The 12,436-nt window shown below is 47.3% G+C and overlaps 1 protein-coding gene across 1 annotated transcript in view; it reads right to left on the bottom strand.

The window, feature by feature from the left end:
* Positions 1-984: 984 nt before the first annotated feature.
* The window catches only part of VANGL2 (VANGL planar cell polarity protein 2), a 47,147-nt gene continuing 35,695 nt past the window's right edge, over positions 985-12,436 (bottom strand). Inside the window, exons 6-9 of the mRNA XM_032234171.1 lie at positions 11,654-11,790; positions 8,069-8,204; positions 5,253-5,484; positions 985-1,533 (exon numbers count right to left, since the gene is read on the bottom strand). Of these exons, the coding sequence (XP_032090062.1) occupies positions 1,273-1,533; positions 5,253-5,484; positions 8,069-8,204; positions 11,654-11,790 (766 nt within the window). The 3' untranslated portion in view covers positions 985-1,272. The remainder of the gene's footprint in view (positions 1,534-5,252; positions 5,485-8,068; positions 8,205-11,653; positions 11,791-12,436) is intronic.

The raw sequence follows: 12,436 nt of genomic DNA, 5'->3' as shown, positions 1-12,436 counted from the left end.
ATTTAGGGAGGGGGAAGGCCGAATGGAGACCCTCCCCAAAAGGAATAGCTGGATCCAAGTTTTTGCACGTGTGAAAGTGCAAAAAATCATCCTGGGGACCCAAAAGTTGCGTTTCTTGCTCGCCTCACCTGTCATAATCCTAAATCCCCCACCCCCACGCCACATCAAAGCTTGCTCAAACCGAGAGCTCACCTGAGTGACTCAGAGGAAACGTATTTACAACGCATGGACTCCTCTAAAACCACAGGGTTCGTTCAACAAAAAAGCCACCTGCTTCTTCAAAATCCCCCACCCCTCCTTCCAGATTTTGCTTGGCGATTGACCTGTTGAATGTCCAGCCAGCCCAAAGACCTCCAGAGGCTGACGTGATGGCTCGGGAGGGGGGGGGAAGGGCTGGATCGCTCTTCCCTTGGACCACCAGCAGCCCCCCCCCCCCTGGGATGATCCCCCCCAAATCTTGTGCAGTTGGACCTCAAGGGAGACACCGAGTGTCGCTGTGAGATTGTGGGTCTGGGGGTTCCACGTGCCGGCGTGTATCTTTGTAGAAAACGACATTCACGAAAGTTCCTTAGCCCGACTATGTCTGCAGATGCTGGTGAAGACGACAGAGTTAGCCCTTAGAATTTGGCACAGGTAACTTCCAGCAATTCCATCGGGAGGGACAGAGGGAGGGAGGGAGGGAGGGGTGATGCTGTCCTTATCACCCACACCCACCTCCTCAGTTCCTTGGGGGGGGGGGCTTGCTACAAGGGAGGGAAAGGGAAAGAGAAAAAGAAAGAGGGGGAAGAGAAAGAGAAAGGAAAAGGGAGAGAAAAAGAGAGAGCAAAAGAAAGAAAGAAAAAGAGAGAGGGGGAAAGAGAAAGAAAGAATGAAACAAAGAGGGGAAGAGAAAGAAAAAGAGGGAGGGAGAGAAAAAGAAAGAGCAAAAGGAATAGGGAGGGAAGAAGGGAACAAAAGAGAAAAAGAAAGAGAAAAAGAAAGAGAAAAAGAGAAAGAAAGAAAAGAGAGAAAAAGAGAGAAAGAGAGAAAGAGAGAGAGAAAGAGGAAGGAAGAGCCCCTGCCCTTCCCTTCAGTTGGGGCCACAAAGGAGAGGGGAGGAGGAGGAGGGGGAAGCGCTGGCATGGAGAAGGGGAGGCAGGCGCCCCAGAGGGTCTCCCACCAAGCCCAGGAACCGTCTCAAACCCGAGAGACGCAGGCTGGCGCCAGGCCATTGCCCCCTCCTGCTGGGGAGCCACCTTCCCTGGCATTCAAGCCCCTCGGCTCCGCCGTGGGTCACACCGACGTCTCCGACTGCAGCCGCATGACAAACTTGTGCGACTTGGGGTCCACAAACTCCTCGGAGAGCTTGAAGAAGGGGATCTTCTTGGTGCTGACCACCAGGCTGAAGTCCTGGCGCTTCAGCACGAAGACCACGCCGTCCTTTAGCCCGTTGGTCACGGGCTCCTCGCTGACCAGAGTCCACTGCTTGGCCAGCCAGCGGTCCTTGTGGTACTGGATGGTGGGCCCTGCCGTCAGGTAGCGCTCCAGGAAGGCCTGTGAAGACGGACGGAGAGAAGGGCAGGTCAGACGGACATTGAGCGCGGGTGACGAGAAGAAGAGGTTGCAATTCAAAGGGGTTGTGCTAAACCAAAGCCTATTACCGTATTTTTCAGACTATAAGATGCACCAAGATCTCTGTTTGAAGGTATGAAATGCAAGGACAATAATGAATATAAGTATACTTTCTGGGGGGAAATAATGCTAATGTTAACTGAATATATATTGTAGAATGAAAATGAGGCCTTTAGTTATACTAGATGAAAAGTTTGAGACGGTAAATATTATTCAAAGATGTAAATGTTAAAACACCTGTAACCAAACGACATGCTCCATGTGATTATGGTTTTTCTTTTTGTGCTTTTTTTTTTAATTCTATTTTATTGTTGGGTCTATTAAATATATAACAGAGAGATACGGGGTGTGTGTGGGGGGGGGGAAATGTAGTTGGGATGGATTGCCACAGGTAGGGGAATAAGAAACGATACGAAATTATAATCTATTAAATGAAATAATGAATGATAAAGGTTAAAACACCTGTAATCAAATGACATACTGTATGTGAGGATGGGCTTTGTTTTTATTTATTTTTATTTTTATTTTTTTCTTTTCTGCCTTTCTTTTTCTATTGTTGTATGATTATGTTGTCTATGTAACAAAAATTTAAAAAAATTTACTATAGAAAAAAAAAAGACACACTAAGATTTTGAAGAGGTAAATTAAAAAAAAAACAAAAGATTTTGCACTCTGCAGGAATCCCAAACCCTCTGCACGCCTCGTTTTTTTGTGAAAAGCAGGGCATGCAGATGGTTTGGGAGGCCTGCAAAGGGCTCCTGGGGGCTGGGGGGGGGGGGGGCAAGGCAAAAACGAGCAAAAAAATCAGCCCGTTTTTCATGAAGACAGGCAGTTTTTTTGTCCCAAAAAAAGGGCATGCATAGCCTTTAGGAGTCTTGTAGTTTGCTCCTAGGGGCTGGGCGGGGCAAAAACGAGCAAAAAACAGCCCATTTTTGGCTTGTTTCTGCCCTCCCCAGCCCCCAGGAGCACTCTGGAAGCCTCCAAAACTCTCTGCATGTCCATTTTTGCGAAGGGGGCAGGTTTTGGGAGGCCAAAAATGCTGTATTCAGTGTATAAGGCGCACCCAGATTTTCACCCTCTATTGGGGGGGGTGCGTCTTATACACCGAAAAATACAGTACTTCCTATTATATCCCCCAAAGATGTAGCTCAACAAACTTTTCGAGTTGATAAAAGTGCAGGTAAGTCCTCAACGTACGACTACGATGGAGCCCAACATTTCTGTGGCTGAGCGAGAGTTAATCTTGCCCCATTTTATGACCTTTCTTTTCACAGTTGTTAAGCGAATCACTGCATTGTTAAATCAGTAACACAGTCGTTAAAGTGAATCGGGCTTCCCCATTGCTTCTCAGAAGGTTGCAAAAGGGGATCGCAGGAGCCCCGGGACACTGCGACCGTCACAAATACGAGTCGGTGCCAAGTGAACTTTGCCACGTGAATTTTGATCGCAATGGTCGTAAGTGTGAAAAACGGTCACAAGTCACTTGTTCAGTGCCGTTGTGCGGCTTTCTAATGGTCAGTAAATGAACTGTTGTGAGCTGAGGACCATTTGCAATAGTAATGCCAACAATAATACTTAAAATGAACCTGCTAAGATCTGCTTATCAAATTGACTTTTGAGATAAATATTATCCATTTAACCGTCTTCCGATTAGGTCCTTGGGCGCCCTCTGGTGGCGCTGTGGATTCTCTGCGCAGTGTTTCTCAACCTTGGCGACTTTAAGTCCTGTTGGACTTCAACTCCCAGAATCCCCCAGCCAGCGCAGCTGCGCTGGCTGGGGGATTCTGGGAGTTGAAGTCCACAGGACTTAAAGTCGCCAAGGTTGAGAAACACTGCTCTGGCGCCACTCAGCCTTGAGTTGATTTTAAGACAGCGTGAGAGTTAAACCTGATACTGGCTTTAAAGCCGACACAAAGTAAAACTATTTTAAAGTACTATTTGTGTGCTCCGTCTTGGCCTGGAATCAAATTTAATCAGATTCTTCCAGAAAATTTCTTGCACAGAATCGCCTCGTAAAATGCGCAGAAGAATTCGGAAACCAGCCGAAATGAAGTCAAGTTACAAGCAACTTTGAACCACAATTGGGGCAGAAATTTTCACTTGCTAAGCGATGTGACCGCACCCAACTTTATGACTTTTTGGGCCATGGTCATTAAGTGGATTCAGCGCCCCCCACCCCTCACAAATTAACTCTGATGGTCAGAAGAACCCTGGGAAGGTCCAAATGGCGATGGTGTGTTTGAGGGGACCCTGTGACGGTCGTTAAGTGAGGGGACTAGATGTAAGTCAAGGACGACAGAAAAAAGCTTCAACTAAAACGCCAAAAATTCTGACTCCGCCACAGTTCCAAATTCAGGACTGTTCAGCAGTCTATTCCATTTGAACCTCCATGTTCAAGAGCATTCTACCTCAGACTATCAGAAAGCAGCTGAGCTGATTTGAATTCATTCCCCAAATAGGAAAAGCAGCTTCACTGGTGTGGACTGCATTTCCACCTCGTGCTGGACCCTGGGCCCCACCGCCTGGACCTCACTGGCATTCTTCGGGCTGAATGGACGGGTGGGCAGCCAGAGAACCCCCCTCCCCTTCCTATCATCCCCCCCAGAACTTATCAAATAATCTTCTTTTGGGGGGGGGGGAAAAACCCTCTCCAAAGAGCAAAGGAAGAGGGAAGGAAGGAGAGAAGAAAGGAGGGAAGGAAGGAGAGAAGGAGAGAAGAAAGGAGGGAAGGAAGGAGGGAATGTAGGAGAGAAGGAAGGGGGGAAGGAAAGAGGAAAGGAAGGGGGAAAGGAAGGAGAGAAGGAGAGAAGAAAGGGAGGGAAGGAAGGAGGGAAGGAGAGAAGGAGGGAAGGGGAAGGAGGGAGGGAAGGAAGGGGAGTAGGAGAGAAGAAACGAGAGAAGGAAAGAGGGAGGAGGGAAGTAGGACCGTTGTAAGATAAGATGGATCTATGGGATGGTAAGAAAGCAATCTTCAAGTATATTGTCAACAGTAGGAAAAATTGTTATAAATACATATTATTTATAACAGTTATGAGATCATATAATTGTGAATGTATATATGAAATTGATTAAAAAAAAAACACCAAAGAGCAATCCCCAAGATCATCGGGACCACAAAATGGATCAACAGAGTTGGAAGGGACCTTGGAGGTCATCTAGTCCAACCCCTCCCCTCGCCTAAGCAGGAGACCCTACACCATTTGTGACAAGAGGGCAGTCCAGTCTCCTCTTGAAAGCCTCCAGGGATGAAGCTCCCACAACTTCCGAAGGCAACTCCTGTTCCATGGGTGGATTGTTCTCCCTGTCAGGAAATTCCTCCTTATTTCCAGGTTGAATCTCTCCTTGGTCAGTTTCCATCCATTCTTCCTTCTCTGGACCTTCTGGGGCTTTGGAGAACAGCCTCGCGCTTCTCATAGAGCGGGAGATTTCTCCTCTCAGACTTGAAAGATTCTGCTTAATGTCGCCTTCCATAAAGGTAGAAGTAGCTTACCTGGGTGCGTTTCCTGCCTGGCCCACCTGGTAAGGCTGCCCCCTTCTTCCTGCAGAATCATTCCACCCCTCTCCCCCCCAGAGCAGAGGACCTGCGATGGAAGCCACCAGCTGCTCCCTGGAGTCTCCCTCCCCTCCTCCCCTCCGCCTACCTTGGGCGTCATGTCGTGAGTGATGCAGAACTCCAGGTGCTGGAGGATGCTCTCCATCGTGTGGTAGGGCTGCTGCTTGGTGGTGCGCAGGTACTTCTGCATGGCTCGGGCCATGGAGGCGAAGATGGCCTGGGCGGCCTCCCTGGGGTCCATGATCTCCCGGGGATTCTTCTGGTCCTCCTCCTGGAGTCGCTTGATGTGTGTGAAGGCCTCTTCCACGGCCACCACCAACCTGCAAAGGGCAGGGACCTCGTCACAGCAAGCCAACCAGGATGGAGAAGAGGATGGGAACCCACCTTCAGCCCAGAGTAAGCCGCCCACCGTGCCAGGCCCATTCACAGAATCCCCTCTGAAGTTTTGCCAGCAGAGGGAAGAAGGAAAAGGGGCCCAAGACAAGAAGAACGGGAGAATCCCCACAAGACTCTGAAACTATATGCTAAGACTGCATTACTATTATTCTGCTCATCCTTCCTAGTACCCATCTCCTCCCACTTATGGCTATAACCTTGTTGCTTGTATCTTTATGCTTTATATTGTTTTATTCAGTTTCCCAGTACGATTTTCATTGCTCACCGTATTTTTCGGAGTATTAGACGCTCCAAAGTATAAGACGCACCTACCGTATTTTTCGGACTATAAGACGCACCTTTTCCCCCTCAAAAAAGAGGCTGAAAATCTGGGTGCATCCTATACACGGAATACAGCATTTTTGGCCTCCCAAAACCCGCCCCCTTCACCAAAATGGCCGTGCATAGCCTTTAGCAGGCTTTCAGAGAATTCCTGGGGGCTGGGGAGGGCAGAAAAGAGAGAACAGCTGGCTGTTTTTTGCTCAATTCCCCCCCCCCCCAGGAGCACCCTATAAGCCTCCTAAAGGCTATGCATGCAAGATTTTTGACAATAAAGGGGGCATTTTTGCAAAAAATGGGCCATTTTTGCTTGTTTTAAGGGGGGGGACACCCCCAAGGAGCACTCTGCAAGCCTAAAGGCTATTCGTGCCCCTTTTTTTGAAACAAAATGGGCTGTTTTTGGAAGGTCTGCAGATTGCAAAACCTTTTTTTTTTTTTTTAATTTGCCTCTTCAAAACCTTGGTACATCTTATACTCTGAAAAATCTGAAAGCTTTTGGGGAGGAAACCAAGGGGAAAAAAATCTGCCTCTGCCTCCCAGCCATTTGCCTCCTTGCAACAAACAGCAAGTTTCACTTTCAGTTTAAGGGCCTCCCGATCATCAGCTGTTTCAAGCTGCAGGGATTCCTATAGCCTATTGCAGCCTCTGCAAGCCCCATTTTCCCAAGTTTGCTGCAAGGAGGTAAATTGCTGGAAGGCAGAGGCCAAAGGGTGGGGGCCGGTGGGTGGGTGGAGCTACATTCAGTGTATAAGACGCACCCAAATTTTCTTCGTCTTTGGGGGTGGGAAGTGCGTCTAATACTCTGAAAAATACGGAATTTAGTAACCTATGGCTACCACTAAGTGTTAAATCTTTTGATTCTCGATGAATGTATTTTATTTCTGTTTTTAGGTATACCGAGAGCTTATGCAGCAAAGACAAATTCCCTTGGCCAATGAAGAATTCTGTTCCATTCTGAAGAGGGGGGGGAAGACAATCTTCCAACTTCACTCTCCAATTTGCTCCCCACCAGGAGTTTTAGCATTTTGACAAGGCAATGTGCATTTCTGCATTCTAATCTGCTTACCGGGTGCTTACGAGTGTGATGCTCAAAGCACATTACAGCTCTCCTCGGCTTAAGGTTAATCCTATTACTGAGGACGGGAGCCTGCGTGAAGCGCAGAGGCGCCCGGGGGCCATTTCAGCCGAGGCTGGAGCTCTTTTCCAAATTGATAAAGAGAATATTTACTGTAAGGTCCTTGCTGCTCTCTGTGGTTGGCTGGGTGGCTGGGTTTTTTGCAGACGTTTTACTACCCAGTTAGGTAACATCATCAGTGCTAGAAGGGAGTGGGACTTGTGGAGAGGAGGAGGAGAAGGAAGAAAAAGAGGAGAAGGAAGAAAAAAAGAGGAGGAAGGGAGGAGGAGGAGGACAACTGTGGGGTCCTTGATGCTCTCTCTGAGCTTGGTGGTTTTCTTGCAGACATTTCTTGACCCAACTAGGTAACATCATCAGTGCTAGAAGGGAGTAGGGGTTGTGAAGAGGAGGAGGAGGAAGAAGAGGAAGGGAAAAAGGAGGAGGAGGAGGAGGAGAACCAGGAAGAGGAGGAGGAAGGACTGTGAGGTCCTTGATGCTCTCTCTGAGCTTGGTGGTTTTCTTGCAGACATTTCTTGACCCAACTAGGTAACATCATCAGTGCTAGAAGGGAGTAGGGGTTGTGAAGAGGAGGAGGAGGAAGAAGAGGAAGGGAAAAAGGAGGAGGAGGAGGAGGAGAACCAGGAAGAGGAGGAGGAAGGACTGTGGGGTCCTTGATGTTCTCTCTGAGCTTGGTGGTTTTCTTGCAGACGTTTCATGACCCAACAAGGTAACATCATCAGTGCTAGAATGGGGTTTGTGGAGAGGAGGAGGAGGGCTGTGGGGCCCTTGATGCTCTCTGAGCTTCGTTGTTTTCTTGCAGACGAAAGCCGAAGCCAATTAACACCCGGGGAGTCATTGGATAAGAGATGGGCAGCAAATAAATCCCATAAAGGGGAAACCAATTCGGCTGCTGCTTCCTTGAAATCGGAGCCGATCCGAGGATTTTGCTCCCAAACCAACTCAAGAATTCACACGTCAGGAATTCCCACCCTCTGCGGGAACCTGAACTTGGGGTGTTTTTTTTCTCAGGTGGGAAACACACACACACACACAGGCCCTTTGGAGGGGGGACCCACCTGGCTCTCCTCTTTCGCACCCGGCGCTCGTGTTCTGCTTCCTCGTAGTAGTACTCGTTGTGGCTGTTGTCCCGCCTCCGGGCAGCTGCAGCGATAACAGCCCGCGATTGGCTGGTGGAGTTGTTGGTTGTGTTTTCTGGAGGGAGGGAGGAGGGAGGGAAGAGCTATGGAGTTATGGAGGCGCCTCTCAAAGCTCCTCAAACGGGGGGATCATAGACACCCTCATTCCAGCAGAGGGCTGGACTAGAAGACCTCCAAGGTCCCTTCCAGCCCTACGATTCTAAAACAGGAGTGTCCAAACTTGAGAACTTTAAGACTTGTGGACTTCAACTCCCAGAATTCCCCAGCCAGCTATGCTGGCTGAGGAATTCTGGGAGTTGAAGTCCACAAGTCTTAAAGTTCTCAAGTTTGGACACCCTTGTTCTAAAGGTAGAATCTGTCGCTTCGCTAAATATTGGTGGAGAATAACATGCAAGCAATCTCCCCCCCTCCAAAAAAATCTTCCTGGGTCACCAAATTCTCTGTTTCATAGTCTAAATCAGCGTTTTTCAACCTTGGCAGCTGGGAGAATAACAGAGTGTTGGAAGGGACCTTGAAGGCCATCTAGTCCAACCCCCACCACCAAACCATCCAAGCAGGAGACCCTTACACCATTTCTGACAGATGGCAGCCCAACATTTGGACTTCAACTCCCAGAATTCCCCAGCCCGCTTTGACTTATGACCACAATTGAGATCAGAATTTCGGTCACTATACAATGCTGTTCGTTCCTCAAGTCATTTTGTCAGATTCTATTTTACGGCTGTCGTTAAGTGGTTCCCCCCACAGACTTAGCTCGCAGAAAACATGATAACCGTTGTAACTTTGAGGATGAGTCTGAAGTCACTTTTTCAGAGGTTGTCATAACTTCAAGCTATCGTTAAACGAAGGGTCGCAAGCCGAGACTTTAGTTCCACAGAATATGGATAAATCCCAAGGTGAACACCCAAAAATCCAGTCCATGTTTAATCTGGAAAGGGGGTGGGGAGGGAGGACTTGGTGGCTGGGGGATTCTGGGAGTTGAAGTCCGCACATCTTCCAAGCAAAGTTTTTTTTTTAATGTTTTTGTTACATATTTAAAATTCTTTTATAAACAGAGTGTTGTTCGATTTCCCCCCCCTCTAACATTTTCACATATAATATAATTCATTTCACATTATACTTCCATTTCCCATTTTAGCCGCTTCTATTTTTTTCCAAAGTTTTTTTTTGTTTGTTACATGTTTAAAGTTATTTTTAAAGTCCACGCAACTTCAAGTTGCCACGGTTCACAGACACACACACACACATGCACGCACCCACGGTCTAAAGCCGTCAAGCTATCGATACTTCTACCCAGTTGGGGAGATCAGATGCCCATCTAAGCTACCTTTTAGAACAGTGTTTCTCAACCTTGGCGACTTTAAATCCTGTGGACTTCAACTCCCAGAATCCCCCAGCCAGCTTTGCAGTTTTAGAAGAGAAGCGAGGTGGCAGGGCTGGCACCCTGGATTGGCACTCAAGTGCTCACAGGCATCATCAGCACCGCCTGCCCCCCCAACCCCCTAAACCAGCTGGGATTGTCCCACAAGTAGTTGGAAACTCCGGAATTTGCATCGTACAACATCTAGAAGGCGCCATGCTTGGGATGTCAGCAGAATAACAGAAATGGAAGGGACCTTGGAGGTCTTCTACTCCAACCCTTTCCATTTCAGTGATGGAGGGAAGCCGTTCCAGTGGTTGATTGTTCTCACGGTTAATTCCTCCTTAGTTCTAATAAGTTGCTTCTCTCCTTGATTAGTTTCCATCCATTCTTCCTGACAATGTCCTGCTGGAGCAGGGTTGGACTAGATGACCTCCAGGTCCCTTCCAATCTTGGATTATCCTCTGAAGCTGCGTCTAGTGCCAAGTTTATAGTCCTTCCTCTCCTTTTTCCTTCCCTTCCTCCCTTTTTTTTCTCTCTCCTCTCTCTTTCTCTCTTTCTTTCTCGTTCTTTTTCTTTCCCTCCCCTCTTTCTTTCTCTCTCCTCTCTCTCCTTTCTCTCTCCTCTCTCTTTCTTTCTCATTCTTTTTCTCTCTCATCTTCCTTTTTTCTTTCTCTCTCCCCTCTTTCTTTCTCTCTCCTCTCTCTCTTCTCCTTCTCTCTCCTCTTTCTCTCTCTCCTCTCTCTCTCTTTCTTTCTCGTTCTTTTTCTCTCTCTCTCCTCTCTTCCTTTTTTCTTTCTCTCTCCCCTCTCTGTCTCCTCTCTCTCTCTCCTCTCTCTCTTTCTTTCTCGTTCTTTTTCTTTCTCTCTCCGCTCTCTATTTCTCTTTCTTTCTCTCTCCTCTCTTTTCTTTCTTTCTCTCTCCTCTCTCTCTTTCTTTCTCATTCTTTTTCTTTCTCTCTCCTCTCTATTTCTCTTTCTCTCTCTCTTTCTCTCTCCTCTCTCTCTCTTCTCCTTCTCTCTCCTCTCTTTCTCTCTCTCTCCTCTCTCTCCTCTCTCTCTTTCTTTCTCATTCTTTTTCTTTCTCTCTCCTCTCTATTTCTCTTTCTCTCTCTCTTTCTCTCTCCTCTCTCTCTCTTCTCCTTCTCTCTCCTCTCTTTCTCTCTCTCTCCTCTCTCTCCTCTCTCTCTTTCTTTCTCATTCTTTTTCTTTCTCTCTCCTCTCTATTTCTCTTTCTCTCTCTCTTTCTCTCTCCTCTCTCTCTCTTCTCCTTCTCTCTCCTCTCTTTCTCTCTCTCTCCTCTCTCTCCTCTCTCTCTTTCTTTCTCATTCTTTTTCTTTCTCTCTCCTCTCTATTTCTCTTTCTCTCTCTCTTTCTCTCTCCTCTCTCTCTCTTCTCCTTCTCTCTCCTCTCTTTCTCTCTCTCTCCTCTCTCTCCTCTCTCTCTTTCTTTCTCGTTGTTTTTCTTTCTCTCTCCTCTCTCTATTTCTTTCTCTCTCTCTCCTCTCTCTTCTTTCTTTCTCTCTCTCTCTCTTTCTTTTTCATTCTCTTTTTCTTTCTCTCTCCTCTCTATTTCTCTTTCTTTCTCTTTCTCTCTCTCTCTCTCTCCTCTCTCTCTCTTTCACAGCACCACACACCCCTCCTTTTTGGCCTAGCATGCTTCAGGGAAGCCTATTGGGAGCAAAAATGGATCCCCACCCCCACATTTCCAGAGAATCTGTAGTTAAAAAAATGCTTAAAAGGTTTTTTTTCTAAAGTTCTAAGATCAGCTGTGCGATGTGTGGTCATTGGAACTTTTTTTTTTAGTAAATTTTACTATTGGTTCTGGGAACCAGCAGCATTTTTTACTACTGGTTCAGATGAACTGGCCCGAACCGGTAATCTTTCACCCCTGATGTGGCCTCCCCGAGGCAGTCCAAAGAGCTACTAACACAGTGTTTCTCAACCTTGGCGACTTTAAGTCCTGTGGACTTCAAGTCACCAAGGTTGAGAAACACTGTACTAACCACTGTACTAACACTTCATGTGATCTTGACCAAGAACCCGGCAATCAAGTTAGATCTGCAGAGCAGGAGGAAAGTAGATCCTCCTCTCCTGTGGATGGAGGACTGAATCCGGTGCTTCGGAAGGGGCTCCCAACGCTTACCTTCGCCAAGCGAGTAGACTTTGAAGCCGGACATTTTCTTAGTCAGAACGGACTTGGGCAGGTTGAGCAAAGCTGGATTATAGACGGGGAAATCGTGGTAATAATTCTCCAGGATCCACACGGCGACTCTCTGGATGCTGCAGAGAAGGAAGCGTTAGATCCAGCTTTAGTTGGGAGACGACAAGGGAACCGGAGTGATCACCGAGGGATCCTGTTACACAGCAGAATAAGGCAGAATCTGGCTCATTTGCTTTTAGCATGACCAGTTTAATGTCCCTTGAGAGCATTTTAACAAACGGCATCCTTGTTTGGTTTGGTGGCTGCAGAGCTTCAGATAGAAAGTCCCTACAGAAAGTGGTGAGGACAGCGGAGATTACATGAAGCTTGCTTCCCGTCATTCAGGATACTGCTTATAAGTGCTATGTGCTTAGAGCTCAAAGCATCGCTAGAGACCCCACACACCCACTGTAGGGTCTGTTTCTGTTTCTCCCCTCTGGGAGGAGGGGTTTTTGAAGGATTTCTGGCAGATTCTGTAACCACTTTGTTCCCTAAGCCGTGCTGTGGGCAAACTCACAAGAATCGTTTTTCTCGCCGTGTACATTTATACATCCAAACTAGACTGTTGTTTCTCTGTGTCATGAAATATATGTGGGAGTATACCATATTTTTCGGAGTACAAGACGCACATTTTCCCTCAAAAGAGGCTGAAAATCTGGGTGCGTCTTATACACTGAATACAGCATTTTTGGCTTACCAAAACCCCACCCCTTCACTAAAATGACC

The sequence above is a fragment of the Thamnophis elegans genome, chromosome 17 (assembly GCF_009769535.1).
Source record: "Thamnophis elegans isolate rThaEle1 chromosome 17, rThaEle1.pri, whole genome shotgun sequence".
NCBI lineage: Eukaryota > Metazoa > Chordata > Lepidosauria > Squamata > Colubridae > Thamnophis > Thamnophis elegans.
This window is presented reverse-complemented; position numbering and strand designations above follow the sequence as displayed.